The sequence below is a fragment of the Hippichthys cyanospilos genome, chromosome 14 (genome assembly GCF_059441005.1).
Source record: "Hippichthys cyanospilos isolate Australia breed blue-spotted pipefish chromosome 14, RoL_Hcya_1.0, whole genome shotgun sequence".
In the NCBI taxonomy this organism is placed as follows: Eukaryota; Metazoa; Chordata; class Actinopteri; order Syngnathiformes; family Syngnathidae; genus Hippichthys; species Hippichthys cyanospilos.
The window spans coordinates 911,925-933,302 of NC_142382.1; the positions used below are offsets into that span (position 1 = coordinate 911,925).

Here is a 21,378-nt window from a genome sequence, read left to right on the forward strand (position 1 = left end):
ACTTTGGCCCTGGGCTTATTTGTGGTCCGTTTTCTGGCGGCCATCGGCATATAGGTCAGCAATGTCAAACATGCGGCAGGCGGGCCGGAAGTTGCCATGATGCCATGTGCCATGATTTCCTTGGTGCGGCTTTGAAACTTTTTTTTATTATTTTAACTAGCCGCCAGGGGGCAGTCTCAAAGCAAACAAAGAGAGAGCAAAGAAGAGTAGCGCTTGGATGGAAGACGGCAAATTTGGGGAACGGGGCAAATCTGTCCAAAAAATTGCACGTGCAATTTTCACGAAGCAAACTTTGTGGGGGCAAATCTTTTCCGCCTTTTCGTTGGAGTCACATGTTTGGGTCTCCTTCCCGCGGGACCAATTAGCGGCGGCTTAGCGCGCCCGAAGTTAGCGCTTTTCTGGGCTAATCCGCGCACTCCCGTCCGGTCCCGGCCGTGTCATGAGGTGGATTTACGGGCGAGGATTAAGACTGTTTTGTCACGCGTCGCATTCCGTCTGCGTCCTCCAGACGCTTTCGCACGCGGCCCGTGGCGTACGTATTGGTACGTTGCCGGCAGGTCACGTGACACCATTCACTCTCGCTGGAGATAAACGTACGCTAAGTCCAATGAAAATCCGTGGCAAAAGAGAGAAAGGAAATAGGAATTCACCATTGTCATTACCTGCGTCTTCTGGATCTTCGTCGTAATCTTCATCGTCGCCGGACGACAGAGAATCTAAAAGCAGACACGAAGCAAGACTTCAGATCGACGGCGCAGAAACCTCGCCGCGTTTTGCGGTACTGACGTTGGCGTACGATCGGAGATCGGGACGCGTCAAACGTAACGATGGCTAGCTAAATTTCAACATGTCGTAAAATGTGGACTATAAGATGCTACTTTTTTCTCATGCTTTGCACCCTACGCTTTCGAGACCAGTGTGGCATATTTGCATTTTTGTTTGTTTTTGTACTGGCCACCGGGGGCAGCAGGGGTAAGCTGCTGGTAGGCAAATGAAGGGAGAAGACACATTTGATATATTGATTTTGAGACAATTATTATCATTTGCAACCAGGGGGCACTCTCCACGAGTGAAAAAAAACAACAACAAAAACACCACTATCAGGTGTGTTACTGTTGTGTTTGTGAAGTATTCTAATAAAAATCCCTCTGGTGCGGGCATGGGTGAAAAAATGTAGACAAAAGATGACGCTATGTACATAATGATTTTGAACTGCTATTCTATTCACCATCGGAGGCCACTCTCCACAAGACAAAAATGCTATCAGCCGTGTTACTGTTGCGTTTGTATAGTATTCTAACAAAAAAAAATTGGTGCGCTTAATAATGGAAAAAAAAACTAATCTTTTATTTATTTTTTTTCTAGGGCCTTTGATTGATTGATTTTATTCACCACTACGGGGTACTCTCCACTGGAAAAAAAGCAGGTGGGTTACTGTTGTGTTTTTACTGTAGTCTAACAATTGAGTGTGTTGGTATTGTGTTGAAAATAGTTGCTGCTACTCTTATATCGGAAAAAAAAATGTTTTTGTTGAGTCTTAAAATCCGGTGCGCTTAATAAGCGGGAAAAAAGAGGATAATCTCCATTTGTTTTCCCCAATATTTTTCTCAGACCTCCCTGGCGAGCGTGGGCATACAGGACGAGATGTCCACTTAGCGCCGTCTGGGCGCCGTCCAGGTGCTAAAGTTGATACACGTACGCCACATATCTGACACCTTGCTCAAATATTTGAGGCCAAACACAACAGTGCGCGCGCGTGTGTGTGTGAGTGTGTGTGTGTGTGTTTGCAGGCGGGGACAGGAAACTGCCGGCACAAGCTGTACAAAGTCCCACTTGACTTGTTGCTGAAAGGCGCACGAGTGAGCGAGAAAAACACTCTCCAAAAGATGAAAATGGCCCCACCAAGAAAGTCTTCAAGTTGTTACGGCCCCAAAATAACGTCTCAATTTTCCTTCCGGACCATTTTGAATTGGTGTCAAAAAAAACTGCTTTTATTTTCAGGTTCGACTGATTAAATCCATGTAAATTAAATCCATTTTTATCGATCATTATGGCCTTGTTATAGCGAGGCTTTTTTTCCATTTTTTTCAACTATGTAGTCTTTTTTCCGCATTTTGTTTAAATTGGTGAGAAAAGAAACATGCGTACCCCCCCCCAAAATTTGAAAAAGTTGAATTTGCAAATGCGGCATATTAGCCAGACAATCGAAGTCCCGATCGGGCCCGGACTTCCACGCCGGCGGGATAGCCGAAGAACAAAAAAACCAACAGCCGCGTACCCGTCACCCTGACGGTGTAGTTGGCGAGCAGCGTGTCCGGGCGGGCCAGCCGGCAGGCGTACACGCCCGAGTCCTCGTAGGACACGTTGAGGATGCGCAGCGCCCCGGGGCCCGGCCGGGTCCGCTCGCTGGCCGACAGCGCCCCGCCGTCCTTGTACCAGACGGAGGGGCGCGGCGAGTCCTCCTCGGGGTCGCAGGCCATTTCCAGGGTGTCCCCCACGCCCAGGACGAAGTCCTCCAGGAAGGCCGTCTCGCTGGACGCGCCGTCTGAAACAAACGGGTTACTCCTATATTATATCGATTGTCATTCATATTAGGAACTAATATGAGTAATGAATACTTAATTATCTCATAACATATAACAATACATATTTTATAGTCATATTTTCATACTGTCTTGATCAAATGTATTTGTATTTGATTATTGTAATTGGGTTATCATTATTTTGATAATTAGTGTTCATTTTTATTTTCATTTTTCAAGAATAACACACATTCATTGAAGAAAAACATGGCGTCTGTCTGTGTTTATTGACAATGTAACAGCAAGAACAATAATGTAATACGATATTTTTTTTCACAGCATCTTCCTAACCTTCAGTTTGGCAATTCCGTTTGCAACCGATATTATTTATCTGACTTTAGATTGGCTAAGAAGAATCACGTGTCACCAAATATGGTTCCCACATTTCTTGACTCCCCAAAAAAAGTGAAATATTGCGGCCGGGGTCATAAAGTCAAAAGTGCTCATTGAACCCAAGTGGAGTGTTGCCCAAAAGCTTTGCAGAGCGCCGGAGAAAAATCAACACGCCGCCGCGACCTCTCCTCTCGCTTGCCCGTTTCCGCGGTGACCGTTCAGGGGAACGCCCCCGCCGCCTTCCGCGCGCACACACACATCCATAGTTTCACGCGCACCGGCCGGGAAGGACAACGTCACGAGTGTTTGCCCGCGCACACATCCAAACCCTGGGAAAGGGCCAAGGAGGCGTGTGATAGATGACGGCCCGACACGCCCGCCGGCGACCCCGCCAGAAAGGCGGCGGCGCCGATGGAGCCTGGCGCGCTGGCGGGCCGAGGTGCGCTAAACGGGAAGTTCAACGAGAAAGCTCGCAAAGTAGCTTTGCCCTGTGATTGATTTAACCCCGGGGCTCGGCCTTTTTCGTGTGCGATGTCAAACAGAAAAAAAAACTAGTAGGTTAAAATATCGCATAGATTTGTCCAAACGCGACGACTTCCGACATGCCACGCCGCCGTCCCTTCTAAATGCTTGCGAACGGGAGGTCGAGAGGGACGCCCTGTCAAATTTAGCCCATGTCGGGCTCATTTACTGCCATTCAAAATTGAAAATATTCTCCATTTTGGCTATATTGAAAACCTGGTTTTATCATGCATTTCCCCCAATTTTTGCACGAATCCTTTCAACGGCAACTCGCGCAATAGAAATTTTTTGCGTCGACAGCCCAAAACCACTGCCAATTTATGACATTTACAAGCCTGTAAATGACTTCCACGATTGGCTTAGCCTGGACTCCCATGATGCAAACGTTTTCAAAAGTCATAATACTCAATTTTACTTTGAATTTCATCAATATAAATATATGACAGTTACTTGAAAAGGATAACAAGAAAAAACAAAAAACAGGACAGGCTAGATGTTGAAATGAGGCAAAGTCACAAAGTATGCCTGCCGCTTGATGTAGTTTTCACGTTCTTCGAGACCTCCGGTGCTCCAAACAGCATTTTTTTTTTTCTTGGGGGTTGAAATGGCAAACAAAAAGGCCCATTGAGGAAAAGGAAAACACGGCCAGTGAATGAATGAATGGCGCATTAGCGCTGACCTCTGCAAAGGCAAATGACAACATATGTCTTGAAATGTCCTCAACGCGATGGGGGACGGCCTGGACGCTCGACAAACTTTTCAGTCGGTTTACATTGAAAGCCAGGAGGAAGACCTTCATTACAAGTTCATCACGTTTTTTGACATGTTTTCTTTTTAAAGAGTTCAATCATTCATTCGTTTTGGTTTTGGCTTTTTTTTCTTCCCCAAGTGTCTCGCTAAAGGAGGATCTAAAAACGACTGCAGTGAGTAACCGATTACTAAGTACTACAGTAACTAAAGTAAAAAATTAAAGGAATCAATTACTTTTGATAAAACGAATAAATGACTAAAGTAACACTAATTTAGCAAAAAATTGAAAATATAAACAGAAAAAATATCAAGTGGAATTGAACGTCTGGACTGTAAAAAATAGTAAAAACACGTCTTTGGGATTGAAAGAGTTGATGGACATTTGCGCACAATATTTGTTCTTTTTTTTAACGCAAACGTTTGTAAAGGTAGTGCTAGGCAAAAGAATTCCCCAGGGATTCGGTCTTTAAATGAAGCCCGGAAACGCAGAAACCGGTTTGCAACTAAAATAGCACAAGATTTGCGCACGAGACTTTTCTTGTGAATTTCACAAGTAAATTTCATACTGCTCGATGAAACTTCAGGGGCCGAGACTAAAACATGTTGAAATGGACAAAACGCCAGCACAAAAGCAACGGCTTCGACTCAAGATGGCCGACTTCCTGTCTGTTTGAAGGCGTCGGGTCTTGAGACTACTTTGCGGGTCTACTCGCGATAGACTTGCTTAGCAAAATTCATCTCGCTAATTAAATTTGGCCTCGAGGGCTTTCGGCCGCCGGCGAATCCGTGAAAACGCGCTCGTTCGTTTGCTCGAAGAACGACGAAGAATCGCAGGCCGTTTCCAAAAGCGCTTCCACGCTGGGAGAGCAAAAAAAGAAGCTTTGGCGTCCCGCGTGGATGCCCCTCAGACCTAATTGGCTGCAAGATCCATGACTGACACTTTGAAAAGGCGCGTAGAAAAAGAGCAGAGTCGCGGCGGCCGGGAAACGTGCGGAAAAAGTGCTAGGAAACGTTGCCGGACGGCTCTCTTCGTGACTCTTTCCACCGACTCGCCTTGACGGGACGGGACGGGGGGGGGGGCAAAAATGCAAACGGAGCACAATTCCTAATTGGTGAGCAAGCGCTGACAAGTCAGTCACTAACGACTAAAAAGCCAACACCTGACTTAATTGAAAGTCTTCATGGTTTTTCGTGTCGTAAGCAAATTTCCAACATGTCAGAAGCTTGAACAAACCCCGACAAGATCAAAAGTGTGCTACTTTCGCCGACGCTTGCCCGAAGTTCGGACTTCCGAATGTCTCGATTGAGTCTGTCGTGAGGAAATTTTGAACACGTCAGAAGGTCTTCTGAAATCCCTCGGAACAATCGCTAGCTTGAACAAACCCGGGCTAGCTTGGTAGCGGCGTCGAAACCGCGACAGCAAAAGGGGATTGTCAAATCGAGTCGGGCTGTTCATATCAATTTTTTGTATTTATTTGCGACGCCAAGCCATGCAGTAGCTGAGCGCGGAAAGCCGCAGCGCTGGGAGAAAGCGGCTGGAGACGGATGAATAGCTTTACTTTCCCCGTCGCTATCACCTTCTGTTTGAAGAACGCTTTTTCCGCAAGTGTGTGTGTGTGTGTGTGTGTGAGACGGTCAGTGTGTAAATCAAGAGGCCGGCGCCTCTCAGTAGGCTAACAAATAGCCCTTGACAATAATATAGGCCCTCTCATTGAGGTCGGCCTGCCGGCGCGCGCTCGCTCGCTCGCTCGCAGACGCCATCTCTTCTGCGCGTCAAGAGCTTTATTTATCCTCGGCAAAGCCGGCCGCCCGCCGGACGGCGGGAAGGCGGGCGCTCTGTCGCCGCCGGAGGAAGAAAGAGACTCTTTATGCGGAGGAAGTCTTTCCGTCCGCCGGCTCGCGCTCACCGAGCTCAGCGGGCAGACGCCGGATCGGCAGCCGGCGCCCGGCGCAGCTAACGGCGGCCCGCGTTAGCCGAGCTTCCTACGGCATTATTTTCGGAAGCGAGCGCGCCGAACCCACGTCCGAGCCCATCCTCGTTCGCGCGCGGGAGCGTGACTAAAATCGAGGGGATGGCGTCAAAGTTACGACGTCTCCAGCTGATTCGATTATGCGTTCGCTGACCGCTCACAATACGGGAAATCTGAAACACACTTAACCCGCGGCAAATATGTGAAACTTTGGGTATTTATGGCGAAAAAGAAAAACAAAGAAAAACGAGTGCTCGGAGCGCATTCGATGTTGCACCGGTGCTGCGTTCACTGACCACTCACAATGTGGGAAATCTCAACTTTGAGTATGTATGGCAAAATACAAAAAGTGATCAGCAGAAACAGCAAGTTGAAGTACCTAAGAAAAGTCAAAAGTCGGGCCAGTATCTCGTGCTTCCTCCTGCAGAAAGACGCTAAAGCCCGAGCGTGAAGATAATGGATCCGCTGGCCGCGGCTCATCCGTAGCGCCGCGCGTTCGGCGATACATTCTAGCCGCGGAGCCCGCGGCCTGATAAATGATGGCGCCGATAAATGGATAATATTACAAAACGGCCCGGCGATATGACCGGGAGCTCATATGGGGAAAAACCTTCAGTCTGGATTCTTTTCAACAAACTTTTTCAGCTCTAGGCTCCGAGTGATACACAACGGGCTAAGAAACTTCCAAATGTACGTCAGGTCTTGCCGCAGAACGGACGGGGACGTTAAGAGCAAACTTTTGATGATTGTTTCGAAAAGGGCAATATTTTCTAGTGTTGCGGCTGCTATTGTGCAACACACATTTTGTGTATTTTACATCAGGCGCTTTGACGGGCAGCTAAGACCACATCGGAAAGAAGGGAGGCAATTATTTTGATTATTGCTTTTCTTAACGCGGTTTTTCTTTATTATTGCTACGGGACTGCAAAACATATTTAGTTGATGTTTACAGACGTGCGCTTTACTTTCTACTACGGATATTGCGTCATTTTTGTGAGGTCTCAACTCGGAATTCAAATGAAATGTAAACGGCCGCTTATTTAGAGGGATACTGTTTATTCATCTGTGAATATCGCAGATCACAGTACTGCCCGATACTGATATCGATACTAGGCGATATCAGCGGGAATGATACATGCTTTTATTTATTTTTTAAGTATTGGATGAGAATTGATCAAATGACGGTATGAAAAAAATTAACGATAATAATAGGAAAAGTAGATGAGATTATCTGAGCCATTTGCGTTAATAATTGCAAACAAAATGCCGTGCACTCGGATAAAATAAAACCAAAACGAATTCCAGGACGAGCGCTAATATCAAAGATTTTGGATGTAGACCAATATTACCCTAGCCCGTTTTGTGACTGATACGGGAGCGATAATTGATATCAGTATCAAGTATTGGGAGAAAATGCCCGTCGAAAATAAAAAAATAAATACGTACAAAAAATGAACAAGTTCTAACATCGTACTAAAAAATAAATGAATAAAATGAGCGTTGCCGTTCCCCGTAGTCGATGGATGAAGCGTATTCAAAAGCAAAAGGAGACAGGAGCCGCTTTAGCCTGAGGGCCGAGCAGCCAATCAGCATTAAAAAGCAATAAAGTGCAACGGAGTTTCTGCGGGGAGTTGCGCGGCGGAGGGGGGGGGCGAGCAGGTGATTTTTACGGGCCGTTTGAAAGCATGAAGCGCTGTTGAAGCGCTCCCGGATAGAGACGGGTTCCAGATGGACTCGGAAAAGAATGTCAAACGGGAAATTTTGCTGAATTTGAAAACGATCCACGATCGGAACTCCAATTTGAAACCTCGATGTAAACTTGACAAACGGAATTTGAAACGCCAATCCCCCTTTCCGAAACGAATCCAGATCGAGAAACCCCAACAGCGCTTTCAAAACTTCATTTGCAATTCAAGTTATCTCGGGCCCGCCCGATTAATTGGCGCTTTTAAAATCGGCCATTGTTTGTTTTGCTTTTTTCTACTTATTAATGCGGTAGAATATAAGAATGAAATCACCCCCACCAGAAAGGTAAGAAAATGGCGAGATAATCAAAGGGAAAAAAAAACTTTTCAAAGATAATCAGCCCATTAATCGACGATTGTCATTTTAATCAAATTTTAATTTGAAACCTTAATCGGGTCGTAGTCGGGGCTTGTGATTCCAAAACTAACGTCGGTTTTAACCCTTGGTTGCAAAGTTTGAAACGACCGATGAATTGGCTTTTGAAATGTTTTCCTTTTTTCCATTTTATTGTTACTTAAGAATACGTAAAAAGATCATGCTCCAATAAGCGCTACCACAAAATAAATCAAAGGGAGAAAAAAAACATGTTTTAATTTTTAAATACCCGCCTCATTAATCAGTTACTGTAATTTTACTCTGCCAAATATTACGCCTTAATCCTATTCTGAAACCTTGAATCGGAATGCCAAATCCTAATTTGAACCCACAAGGTAAGTGAAAGTCTCCCCTTCATTTCGAAGGCTAATTTGAGAGCGTTGAATTTGCCAGCTTGAAACCCTAACCCCAAGTTCAAAAATTGCACGGCTCACTACAAAGTTTGCCTTTTGTTTTTTTTGCTAACTCTGCTACGCTAAAAAGCGGACGTTTTTGTTGCGCTGAATGCATCGAATAAGATCCAATAGGAAATCATCGATCCACGGATGGCGGCGGGCGGGTCTGGGCCGGCCGCTTTCCCGCCAAACGGCTTCTTTTCGCCTCCCGCGCGAAAAGCGCGGCGGCTGCCAAGCGTTCCTTTGGCACGGCGCGTCGGGCGTCACGTGACCTTCACACAGGATCTGCCGGCCGGGGCGGGGTACATCCTGGAGGAGCGCCCCCTCTTCTTTCAGCCGCCGGCACTAATGTCGCTTTAATGCGCTTCGGCCGGATGTAAATACGGCGGCACAATGCGCTTAATCGGGTCCGGCCTGACTAGCTCGCACCGCGTCCTTTGGGAGGCGGGGGGGCGGGGGGGGTCGATGCCTCTATTATGGAACCCCGACAACAACTTCAAGACAGACCGCCCGTTGCCGAGCGCTTAGCTAACAAACAGCTTCGCTTGGCGGCGTGAAATTCGCTACACAAAATGAGTGAAAAAAGGCTCGCTAAAAACACACAGGAAGTCTGCCATCTTGGGTTCGAGTCCAAATTTTGCTTCACGGTACGCTTCAAAATTTGTCAGGAAAATTTCACGCTTTCAACAAACCACATGAAATTGGGTAGGCGTGTTTATCGCGGGTAAAAAAAAATCTCAAGCCGCACCTAAAAAGATCAAAAGTCAAGTCAAAAATTGTTTGCATGGGATGTCTGCCATTTTATTTTGAAGGGTTCATCTTTGGGGAGTTTTAGCAATGTCCCGCTTTCCAAATTGCCCCGGAAACATGAAGTTCTGCAGCGCAGCAAGAAATGTCTGAACGAAACATCATCGCCATTAAAAGCATCCTCCAGAGTTGCAACACGCACACCTGCGCGTGGCGTACCTTTTGCGCCCGCCCGCCCGCCCGCCAAGAGCGGCGTTGACAAACGGCGCTCTTGTGAATTTACGAGCTGGCCCGCAGGAAATTTGTTGAGATAGTCATCGGCGATACTTAGCCCGGGTCGCAACAAAGAGTCTCTTTGTGTCCGCCCCGCCGCTTGCTCAACCAGCAAAATGCTTGACGGCTTGAAAATTTCTTGCGGGATATTATCGGGGCTCTGCGCGCACGCGCTCTTGACACCATTACGCTGATGGATTGCAAAACAAGCACGTGTGTGTGTGTGTGTGTGTGTGTGTGTGTGTGTGTGTGTGTGAGTGTGTTGCAGATGCAAGCAGATGGCAGGTTGTGCGCCAACATCACACCCGCTTTGAGTGTGTGTTGCTCGTCCTTTTCCTCCAGCTACTGTCTGCAGTTTCAAGCCTCACTTTGGATATATATATATATATATATATATATATATATATATATATATATATATATATATATATATATATATTAGTGCCCAAACCACAAAGATCAAGTCAAACAATGGATGAACTAAATGAGTTCCAAAACACATCATTATTTTGGGCTCGGTAAGAGTTGATCCACGAACCGGCACCAAACGGGACCGGCGGTTGGGGGCCGGCCGTTTAAAGGACGCACCCATACTTTTGGCCGCCATTTATTTGGGGAATTACGGTATTTCCAGAGGTTTCGGATGTGCGCTGAACATCGATGGCGGCGGCCATGTTTTGCTCTCGAAAGATGACGAGTGAATGTTTCTGTGAATGGAAACGGGGCCTCGGCCGTCTTTGCTGACTGGGAGCAAAAGCATACCCCCCCCCCCCCCCCCCCCCCACCTCTCCCGCCCCCCTCGCGGTGTTATTCTGCCAGGAGAGCAAAAATAATAAATCCTTGTGCCGCCTGCAGAGTGTAATGGAAGCCGCTGTGGGACTGGAAAGGAGACCGCGGCGGCGGCGGCGAGGGCGACGGCGACCTCTTTCTTTCTTTTCTGTGTGTGTTTTTTTATTTTTTTTTGAACAAACCACGCACGCTAGCGGCGCTCGAAAATTCCCATGGAATTTTATTTTGGTGGTGTAATTGGCTTCATGTCGTCTGGAGCCGGCGCCAACTTTCCCCGCGGCGTCACTGCTGCGCGCTTCTCTCGCAGCCGCAAGCGTTTCCAGCGTCTCGCCGCCAAGCGCTGCAACTTTACCCCCCCTTTGCAAAATTCGGCACCCCCCCGCAACCCGGTGACTTAGCGACGTGAAATTTAGTCGGCACAATCGCACGAAAACAGTCTCACTGCAAGTCCACTGTTTTGGTTCAAAAGTGGGACTGTGTGTCACGGGTGTCAAATTTGAGGCCCGGGGACCGAATCGGGTCCGCCGCGTCGTTTTATGTGGCCCGCCAAATGCTGATTCCACTTCAGGTTTCTGGTTTTTAAAATTTAGGTGGTGGGGGACAAGCATTTTTTTTAATCTTTAGAACGGACTGAACCAAAAGACGCGGATATTCTGCCATGTTATGGAAAGATCATCATTTGATCATCATATGCTCAGTTTCAGTTTGAGTCGGCGCCATGAATTGCGGCACGAAAAAGAAAAAGTCCCAAGATGCCATGCGGTATGAGACACAGGAAGTCTGCCATTTTGCTGCAATTTCGGCCTTATTTTGTTTGTTTCCAAGACGTGTCCGACCGCATTTGAAGCCTGCGCAAGCAGACGGGCGGCATGCTCACACACACGCGCACGCACGCACACACACGTGTGCCCACACAGTAATGGAATGGCAAAAGTGAGTGTGCTAAACGCTGCTCCAAAACGTCAGTGTGGAGGTGCCACATAAATCATACGGCTCTGCTAAGGGGGGAGGGGCACCGGCTACTGTAAATACACACACACACACACACACACACACAAACGCACACGAGCTCAGCGTGACGTCAACTAGTAAGTCATTTGGCCGCTGTCGCCGTCAGCCGACGTGCTGCGTTCAAGGACGTGTGTGTCTTTAGCGCCAAGTCTTACGCCGTGGCACCCCCCCCCCCCCCCACACACACACACACACACGCAGGTAGGTAGGAAATGGAGCCATCTGCCAATAAACAAGAGTCACTTTATACCCACCGCTTGCCCATCTGCTGGCGATGATGATGATGAAGATGAAGACGAGAGGGAAGGGTGGAATGGAGACGAACTCATTCACTGCCAGCCGGTAAAAATGACGTCTAGAGCCGTCAGCAAAGCGAATCGCACGTGGGGCAGTTGCGCAAAGGCCAGGATGTCCTCTAATGAGGACACTAAACACTCTACCCTCCTCAAAGCCTGCCATGTTTGTGTCCACCATGGTGTCCACTTTGAATCCGTCAAAGACGGAGCCCAAAATAAAGTGTCCACTCCAGTGGACGCGAATTAATCGGCCGTCTCTCCGGAGGATATCGGTTTATTGGGGATCAAGTACTATTACGGGTGGTATCGGTATTTTGGTATCGGTATAGGTGACTACTCAACAGTCCTTGTACAGGTCTTGATGTGGTGTCCAACATCCTAAATTCTGCCCCAAAACTTTTGCCCATCTGGTACACACACAGTCAAAAAAAGTGCTGAGCACGTCATGTCTCCCCCTCCCACACATACTCAAGTGTGTGTGTGTGTGTGTGTGTGTGTGCGCGTGTGTGTGTGTGTGTGTGTGTGGGCGGTGCGAACTTGAAAGCAAAAGCAACACAAAGACTTTGGCCGTGGCCTCAAACAAAAAGATGACTCCTCCGCATTTGTTTTTTCAATTTTTTTTTGGTGCCGAGTGATTAAAGCAAACACGTCCCGCGTTTACTTTCAAATTGGATCCTCGCTGGCCCGGCCGCCTCGGGGACACCGAAGAGCGAGGAGGAAAAAAAAGAAAGAAAGAACAAGCGAAAAAAATTCCAATTAAATCCTCCGAACATTTATCACGCGCGAGCGTGAAATCGTGACGCCGTGACAAAGTAAACAAGTGGCCATTTTTTTCCCCCCGCGTTAGCGTTCCATCTCACTTGCTCCTCCTGGATGGAGCGGCGGAAAAATCCGTCTTTCTTCTTCAGCGCCCATTTTTCTAAAATGACACCAACTGAGGAACCCCAGACGTTAAGTTGTGAAATTTTTCAGGTTAGATGCGAAATTTATCACGTTGATGCGCTACTATCGTGTTGAAACGTGACAAGCGAAACATAGAATTTATCATGTTAAAATGTCACGTTAATAAAAAACTCAAGAAAAAGTTTTTGTATAAGTCTTTATAAAAAGTCCTTCACCAATAGAAAAATCTGAAAATTTCCTGAACAAATTGGTTAAAATACTGCCAGAGCGACGCACAAGAAAATGACCCAAAAATGATCAAAATATTGCACGATGATCAAAATACACAATTTTTTTAATCGTTTTTCCTACCACATACCACAAAAATTCGACAAAAAATCAAATTGTGCCCGCCCGCCTTGATTCTTTCCCGCCCATTTGAGCGATGACATGCGAATGAAGGAGAAGAAAATGGAGGTCCTACCTGCGACTTGGGCGACGGGCAGCCCGGCGGCCGGGGCGCAGGCGTGCAGCAGGACGCCCGCCAGCCACAGCCGAGGCCAGGCCGCCGCCGCCATCCCGGCGAGGCCCGGGGAAGCGAGGCCCGACGCCGGCTCAGGCGCCGCTCGCCGTTGGCATGGCGTCCCCGGAGTCCGCCTGGAAGACAAACGGACAACGGATCGGATTGACGGACCGAGCGAAAAATTATGATGCTGCGAAAAATTGGAATGAGAGCGCGGGAGGGCTGCTAGCTTAGCATTAGCGTTTCTTGCCAGATAGATAGCTAGATGAATGGATGGATGGATGGATGGATCTAACAGCCTGTTAATACTCGATCTAGAGATAGATAGATAGATAGATAGATAGATAGATAGATAGATAGATAGATAGATAGATAGATAGATAGATAGATAGATAGATAGATAGATAGACAGACAGACAGACAGACAGACAGACAGACAGACAGACAGACAGACAGACAGACAGACAGACAGACCCTAACCCTAAAACAATATGAAAAAAAAAATCAAGCTCTACTTGAGGGATTTCCCCTTTTTTGGGAAGGGCGTACCTCCAAAAACAATTGCTATTGCTATTTTTTGTCGTCGTCATCACGGCGCCTACTTGGGAGAGCAATTTTTTTTTTTTCAGTTTGCCTAGTCAAAAGTCACTTGAAATCAAAAGCTAATAAAAGCCTCTTTTTTTTTTTTCCAGCCAGCTTGAATTCCGCATTGTACAAGCCCAGGTGTTTTTTTTTTCTTCCACTTGTGTACATAGCCCGCCGCTAACCTCGTCCGCGGCGCGCGCGCACCAAAAATCTTAGCGGGCTAGCGGCGTCGGCTGGCGCGCACACAGGCGCGGATTGTGCGGCGGCACAGAGCCGCCGTTGTCTTAACACTGCCGCTTTTCTTCTTCTTGCCCCCGCCACGCGCGCCCCGCTTTTTTGCGGGCGGAACCCTGAGGCCGCGCCGACGCTAATACGCCCGCCTCCGCGCCGCCCGTTTGTTGACGCGGCGGCGCTCAAGGCTCTCCGCGTAGACCACACACCAAGAAGCGCTAGCTAACTTTTTCAGCGCCTTGGCACAAATTTCAAGACCGAGCAGATTGGATATTTGAAATATAAAAATAAATGTATTCATTCCCGGGTATTTATTTGCCCGCAGCTAGAGAATACGGCGATATCTGACGAGCGGTATCCCCATCCGAAAGTGATATTCAAAACCCACGTGATATCAAAAAAGGAATCGGATGATATTAGTATTATAGACTGTACACGCAGCCCAGTGACTATTCGATTGAATTTTTATGCGTCATAATCGCTATTTGAATTGTCTTTAAAAAAAAAAGTGATATCGAACCGGTATCGGACAGTGATATCCAAAACACGCTGATATCAAAAAAGGAATCGGATGATATTCGTATTATATACTGTACGAGCAGCCCATTGAGGAATTTTGAAATTTTAAGCGTCATATTCGCTTAAAAGAAAAAGTGATATGGAACACCGAGAGCGGAAAAGAAGTGACCTTGAATTAGTGGCTCACGTGGACATGGCGGCGGGCTTGATGGCGAGATTTTCCTTCGCGCATGACACTCCAAAGGCTGTCGACGTGTTTGCCATGCTAATATTTTGCTAGCATGAAAGGCGTCAATAAAACATGACAACCCCCCCCCCCCCCCCCCCAGGCCCCGCCCCCTTCTGCCGACCGTCAATCAATCCAACGCACCCCGGGGTGGTAGAAGATAGCAATCTGGGGGGGGGGGTCTATGTGATCAAAAATTCAAGAGCAGCACGCCGGAACGTAGCAAAAAAAAAAAAGTGCAAGAATGTGCAAAGCGGATGGGCTCAGGTATGTAAGGTTTACTGCAGTGGTGTGCAAACTATGGGCCGGGGGCCATTCGTGGCCCCACATTCACATCTTTGCGGCCCGTGGCAAATGCTAAAAATAAAAAAATAAATCAACTTAATAGAATTTAAGTACTAAAGTACCAAAAGCAGTTGCTTAGTTTAATGCAGGGCTGTCCAAAATGTTTACTTTGAAGGTCGCATGCAGAAAAATCAAGGCCACGTATTTTATTTTTTATTTTATGTTGAAAATCAATGATGAATAATCTAGGCTTTACATGCATAAAGTACTTTTAAAAGTGGTCAATCAATAAATCGATTACTTGTGGTATTTTAGTACTTTGGAGTGGTTAAATTATTAGTACTTTTACATAAAGTATTCGATTACTCACTTAAACAAATAACTACATTAGTACTTGTTCTAGTATTTAATTACTTTTGATACTTGAGTTCATTTAGTGGTTAAACTACTCGTACTTTTAGTAATCGATTATTCACTTTAGTAAGTAATCCATTACTTTCGTACTTGAATCGTTAAACTAATCAATACTTTAATATATTTAGTGGTTAGAGGGTATGAAATACAGAGTGATTAATAAGTATGTAGGAATCAACTACCTGAGTACTTGAGTCATTAAACTAATCAACTACTTTCAAGTATTTCATTACTTTTGGTACTTTAGTTCATTCAGTAGTTGAATACTAGTGCTTTTAGTACATAATAGATTACTCACAAAGGGAAGTAATCAACATTACTACTCTTCAACTTTGCTACTTTTCAACTTACTAATACTTTATAAAGTATTTCATGAATTTTGGTACTTGAATACATTTAGTGGTTAAACTAGTAGTACTTGTAGTACATAAGGTAATCTATTACTTAAGTAAGCAAGCAATCTACTTTAGTATTTGATTCGTTAAACTAATCCATGACTTTATAATATAAAGTATGTCATTACTTTTTGGCCTTTAGTGCATACATACAGTAATCAATCACTTAAGCATGCAAGTAATCAACTACTCTAGAACTTGATTCATTAGACCACTCGTCAAACGCTAGCAAAAAAATTGTATAAAAAAAAAAAAGAAAAAAAAGTACCTGGGATTGAATGTCGTGACTCTTATAAAGTTGTAAAAATACGTCTTTGGCATTGAATGACTTAAGCGCGGTCTGAAAAGTGTCAGAAAGTACACCGGCCGCATTCCATTTCGCACGCGGGCGGATTCTGCACATTGCAATGTGTTCAGCTATCACTCGATTATTCCCACAGCACGTTTTTGGAACGTTTCTGGCGGTCGGACCCCCCCACCCCCCCTCGAGAAAAAAAAAAAAAAAAAACACGGATGATGATGAATTCCTATTGAACATGCCCCCCCCCCCCATTTCAATTATTCATCCGTTGAGCATCAAAGCGCACTTGCCCACATAAAAAGGCAAGCACAAAAAACATCCCAAATGGAATGACGGAGGACCGCCGAAGAATAAACACTGATTTTTTTCCGATCATGCGTGATGATATGAAAGATCGTGGCTGCAATTTTTAGTCAGAAATATGTAAAAATAATAACATGGGCCACCTTCTAAATATTTAACTAGAAAATGGAATACATGTATACCTAAGACCACAACCAATTGAATAAATATCAAAAATACATATTTAATGAGACCATGCGAATATCAGTGGCGTCAGGCGGAATCCCCGCATCTCCAAAAAAAGAAAGTTTGTTGCAGCATCAGCATTGCATCGTGAAAGACATTTGCAATGTGTTATATAATACTCATAAATGAATAATATAAAATATGATGCTAAACACAATAATAGAATCATAATTTAACAAAATAGAATAAAATTAAATAACATTTAATACATTCATTTAAAGTGCAATACGTACGTATTATTGATACAATATTCATTTAAATTGATATTTATGTTTCTGAATATTCATTATACTCAAAACGTTAGATAATAAATAGTGACCAATAAATATTACGTTTTCAATTGTAAGGCATGTGTCTTTTTCCCATTAAAACAACATGCAAAGAGCATAATATTAATTTTGTGATATTTCCTGTTCGGCAAAGCAGACGGAAGTCTGAGCGTCGTTTGCACGGCTACAAAGTGAAGCAAAACTCAAAAACTGGACTTCGAACTGGACTGGAAATCGAAAATCCATTCCGAATCGAATCGTGGACCCAAAATGTTAATCTGATCGGATTGCACGTACTGTATTTTGGATATTTTAGCGATAGGATCACAAATGCATCGCAGACATATTTTATCCAGCATCTCGCAAAAAAGATAAATGGCAGAAGATCATCTGTTTTATTTCCTGCTAGTCTACCGGGAAATTGGACTGTATAAAACAACTAAATAAAGGAATTCAGCATTTCACACACAATTTAGCAATAAGTTGTTGGAATTTATTTGCTCTTAATTCGAAAAGGAGCTTTAAAAAGCATTCCGTTCTCTTTGCAGAAACACTCTTGGTAGAGCACGGACCCCCAGGCGGACGCGTTCTCCCATCATTTTGGAATTCATTTGCTCTTAATTCGAAAAGGAGCATTCAAAAGCATTCCCTTATCTTTGCAGAAACACGATTAGAAGAGCACGGACCCCCGGGGGTACACGTACATCCATTTGAGAACCACCGCTTTAGATTTTGGGGGAAAAAATGACAAAATGACCGAAATGCGGTTTATGAGGTACCACCATAACAAACACACAACCGTACACGCACATTCGTTTTGTTTAGGGATAGAAGAAGAACTGCAATGGTTATGAATAAATAAAGAGCAGCTTGACAAAAATCGAGACTAGAAGAAAATGAAGCCGGACTGGAATATGGCTCCGCGCACGCGCACGCGCGCGCACGCCGCAGCCAACCTGTTTGACCGTATCGTCCAAGGAAGGTTTGAACAGGTAAACATGACTCGGATTCCGAATATGAAAGGAGAACAAACTCACCCAAGGTATGTCCGTGCAAGCCGCAGCGTAATTCCACACGTCAAGTAAAGTCCCCCCACGAAAAAAAGTGCGCTTTTTGTTTTGTTTTGTTTTGTTTTGTTTGAGCCGGCCTGAAAATCCTTCGGGAAAGCAAATGAAAAATAATAATAATCAATCACAGCCGTCGACCCGCGGCGGTCCGCGCTCCACAAAGTCGGAGGCAGGCGGCCGCCCTCATGCCGTCTCGCTGGCCGCCCACGGGAGCGTCGCGCTCGGATCCTCGCGCTCCGAGTGACTCGCTGAGACTGGCGGAGCTCCGGAGCCTCCTCGCGAGCAAGTGACGAGAGCGGGCGAGGGCGGGGGGGAGGCTAGAAGCCACGTTTCCGCTTCGGGATTTCACAATAACGGAGACAACGTGGAAATACGCGTTATTAGGGCAAATATAACGAATGCAAATCAAGTCAACAATTCACGAACGCCCGATCTCAAAAAAATAATAATGCGATTGGGTTCGATAGTATGATATCCATCCTAAACAATTCGTGGCTTTTATTTTGACATAACGTGACACAAGACTACTCTTACGTTATTGATTCTAGTTTTAATTACCTTGGCCGACTAATTACAGACTGAGGAAAGTTTGTTTTTTCAAAGTCTTTTCTGTAGCACATTGGATTTTCATGAGAATAATCATTAGTGTTTCATATAAATCATATTTGAAACATGAACATATAACACATATCTTCTGAAAACGTCAACTAAAAATTGCAAGGCATAGCAAAAATCCGTGCCGTGCTAGCATTTATAGTTCTTGCTTTATTGATTGGAATTTTGATTCGTTTCACCAGCATTTTTTATTTGACGAGACGAAAGTTTGCTTTTTTTCCTGATTGCAAAGTGTTTACTCCAGAACAGCGGTGTAAAACCTTAGGCCCGCGCAGGTTTCAGACGGCCCATTATTTAAAGTCTAAAAATGAGCTGTAATTTTATTTTTTTAATAAATGAAAAACAAAAGTGTTTTCTGATTAATACTACAAAATCGGTGAAAAAGAAAGCAGGCGGTGACTAGTTTCTGACGTACTACCACTGAGTCCCAAACAAGAAACAAAACTGGATTTCAGAAGCTAGCAGAAACTAGCGCTAAGCTAGCTTGCTAAATGATCCAATAAATGATGTTTACCTTGCGCTAAGCTGCAGGCCTAATTGGCGCAGGCAGTAAAACTTAACGCCAATGTCCTGGCTCGTTTTGACATCAGGGCTTTATGGCGCCGTAAAGCGGCGAGGAGTGTGCCGCCGCCGCCGCCGTGACTCACGGGTCCAACGATCGCCATGATTTATGACTACCGTAAATCAGTGGTCCTGCACCTTTGGCAAAAATACTGAGTATGTGTGTGTGTGTGTGAAATATATGTTATAGAAGTACCCCGAGCAAAGCATTTTTGGATGATTCATTGAAAATGCAACTCTAATATGATTATGATTCAAATGTAAGTTATTCATCAAGTCAACATCTCCAGAAGATAGATCGCTTAATTTCTGGTTAATCTTCTGGAAAGTCGTTGTCACGAATGGCAAATGAAAATGAAACTTCACAAAATAAATAAAGACAATTTTGCAAGGGAGTCATTCTAACAGAATTTAGCAAGGACTTGCTTCATGTTCCAATCCATTTGCTCCTAATTTGAAAAACAAAAAATGATCTGCTTCCATAGCATTATATTGGATTTGCTAATACCTGCAGAAATGTTGTTAAAATCTCACGTACGGAAGTGCCTCTACGTACCCCCCAGGAATACCATTAGCCCTATTTGTCAACCGCTGCCATGAATGAGTGTGAGCCAATAGGAGCAGACCATTTGGTGAAAGTGCAAAAGGATGAACGAGGAGCAGTCAAAAAATGTAATTTTTTTTATGGCGTTTTCTATGAAATTTACTGTTTAAATGTCTGAAATATAGAATAACATTGATTTTACACTGCAAAAGTCTGTTTTGCTGAAAAAGGGGGAATTCTGGCCCTCCAAAAAAATTGTAGAAAAATAATTGTTTCTACTGTTTCTTTATGTGCCATGAAAAAAAAAATTAAAAAAGAAAATCAAAAATCTTGCTGGGCACAGACCAAATCTTGCTAGGTACACCATCTCATCACTTCCAATGTGAAAAAGAAACGTAACTTTAGCAAGATATGCACATACGCACATGCACGCGCACGTACGCACACAAACACACACACACACACACACACACACACGCAGAGGCCCCTCCCCCGCCCCAAGGGAGTAGCTGATGAGCAGATGAACAATGAATCTTTTCATGGAGTTAAAAATTAAACATGTGAGAGTTCATTGGCGAGTCAAAGCTTCAAACAGGTTGGAACACGGAAACAGACGCGCAAGAACAGCCGCATTTTAAATGATTAGCGACGAGACACACACAAAAGGCCAAGTTAAAAAATAGCAAATCATAAATATATATACACACACACATACACACATTATATATATATATATATATATATATATATATATATATATATATATATATATATATATATATATATATTTGTTTTTGTTTTATTGCCTACTTTCTTATTTGCTCGATTGTAGAATGTAGTTTATTCGGGGAACAGAAGAATAAATGAAAAAAGAAGAAATAACTGTTTTAAGCGTGCGAATGGTCGCAAATTGTGAGAAGAAAACAACAACAACAACAAACGCGCTATTGCTATTTCTGGAGCTTGCTGATAGCAGCCATTGAGGAAAAAACAAATGTGACATTGCAGCAGTAGAGCGCCAACTACTGGCGAGGAGGACTTAAGTCAGTTAGACACACAGGCAAACAACGCTCTGACGACCCAGAGTGAAAATGTTTTTTTTGTTTGGAAGTCGGCTGGCCACTTCCTGGTTGGATGGGGGAGGGGTGCCGAATTCAAAAACCTGCAAAGATGTATCGCTCACTAAATAGTTGAGCCACATGATGCCTTGACATGTACAAGGTATGTCAAGGAGGCGCAATTGCTTTTGTTTTTTTTTTCTAGTACGGTGAAGCGTGCAGCAAAATGTGTGCAATTCCCCGACGGCAGCCAAAGTGAGCGCGGGCCCGCCTCTAATCTATTATCTATTATGAGTCCGCCGCGTTTTCATTTTCTTCAGCGAGAAGAAGAAGACGAGGAAAAAAAGAGGAGGCGGATGAAAGGCCCTTTTCGGGCCCTTTTTCATCCAGGGCCTATTTTTAGACGCTTTCATCAGCTTCACCTCCTTGGCCACATCAAACGTGCGCCAGCTCCTGTGCGTGTGTGTGATGATGGAACAGGTGTGTGTGCGCTCACATGTGATGTCATGGAGGTGCTCCGCCGAGAAAAGTTTGCCCTGTGCCGTTTCCTGCTTCACCGTGTACACGCGTGTGTTTGTGTGTGTGC

The 21,378-nt window shown here is 44.9% G+C and overlaps 1 protein-coding gene and 1 long non-coding RNA gene across 6 annotated transcripts in view; one reads left to right on the top strand and one right to left on the bottom strand.

The window, feature by feature from the left end:
- The window catches only part of fgfr3 (fibroblast growth factor receptor 3), a 35,655-nt gene extending 17,371 nt beyond the window's left edge, over positions 1–18,284 (bottom strand). For 3 of the 4 annotated variants that reach the window (XM_088432652.1, XM_088432650.1, XM_088432651.1), the window contains exons 1-4: positions 17,985–18,284; positions 13,156–13,328; positions 2,279–2,545; positions 651–716 (exon numbers count right to left, since the gene is read on the bottom strand). In XM_088432652.1, the coding sequence (XP_088288778.1) occupies positions 651–716; positions 2,279–2,545; positions 13,156–13,249 (427 nt within the window). In that variant the 5' untranslated portion in view covers positions 13,250–13,328; positions 17,985–18,284. The remainder of the gene's footprint in view (positions 1–650; positions 717–2,278; positions 2,546–13,155; positions 13,329–17,984) is intronic. The other variant, XM_088432653.1, reaches the window with a different exon arrangement.
- LOC148412397 (uncharacterized) lies at positions 436–2,759 on the top strand. Of its 2 annotated transcripts, none has more exons than XR_015867742.1 (3): positions 436–821; positions 1,366–1,426; positions 1,612–2,759. It is a non-coding gene; the product is annotated as an uncharacterized LOC148412397 (long non-coding RNA). The 2 variants fall into 2 exon arrangements; XR_015867743.1 differs by having other exon boundaries at positions 436–778.
- Positions 18,285–21,378: the final 3,094 nt, after the last annotated feature.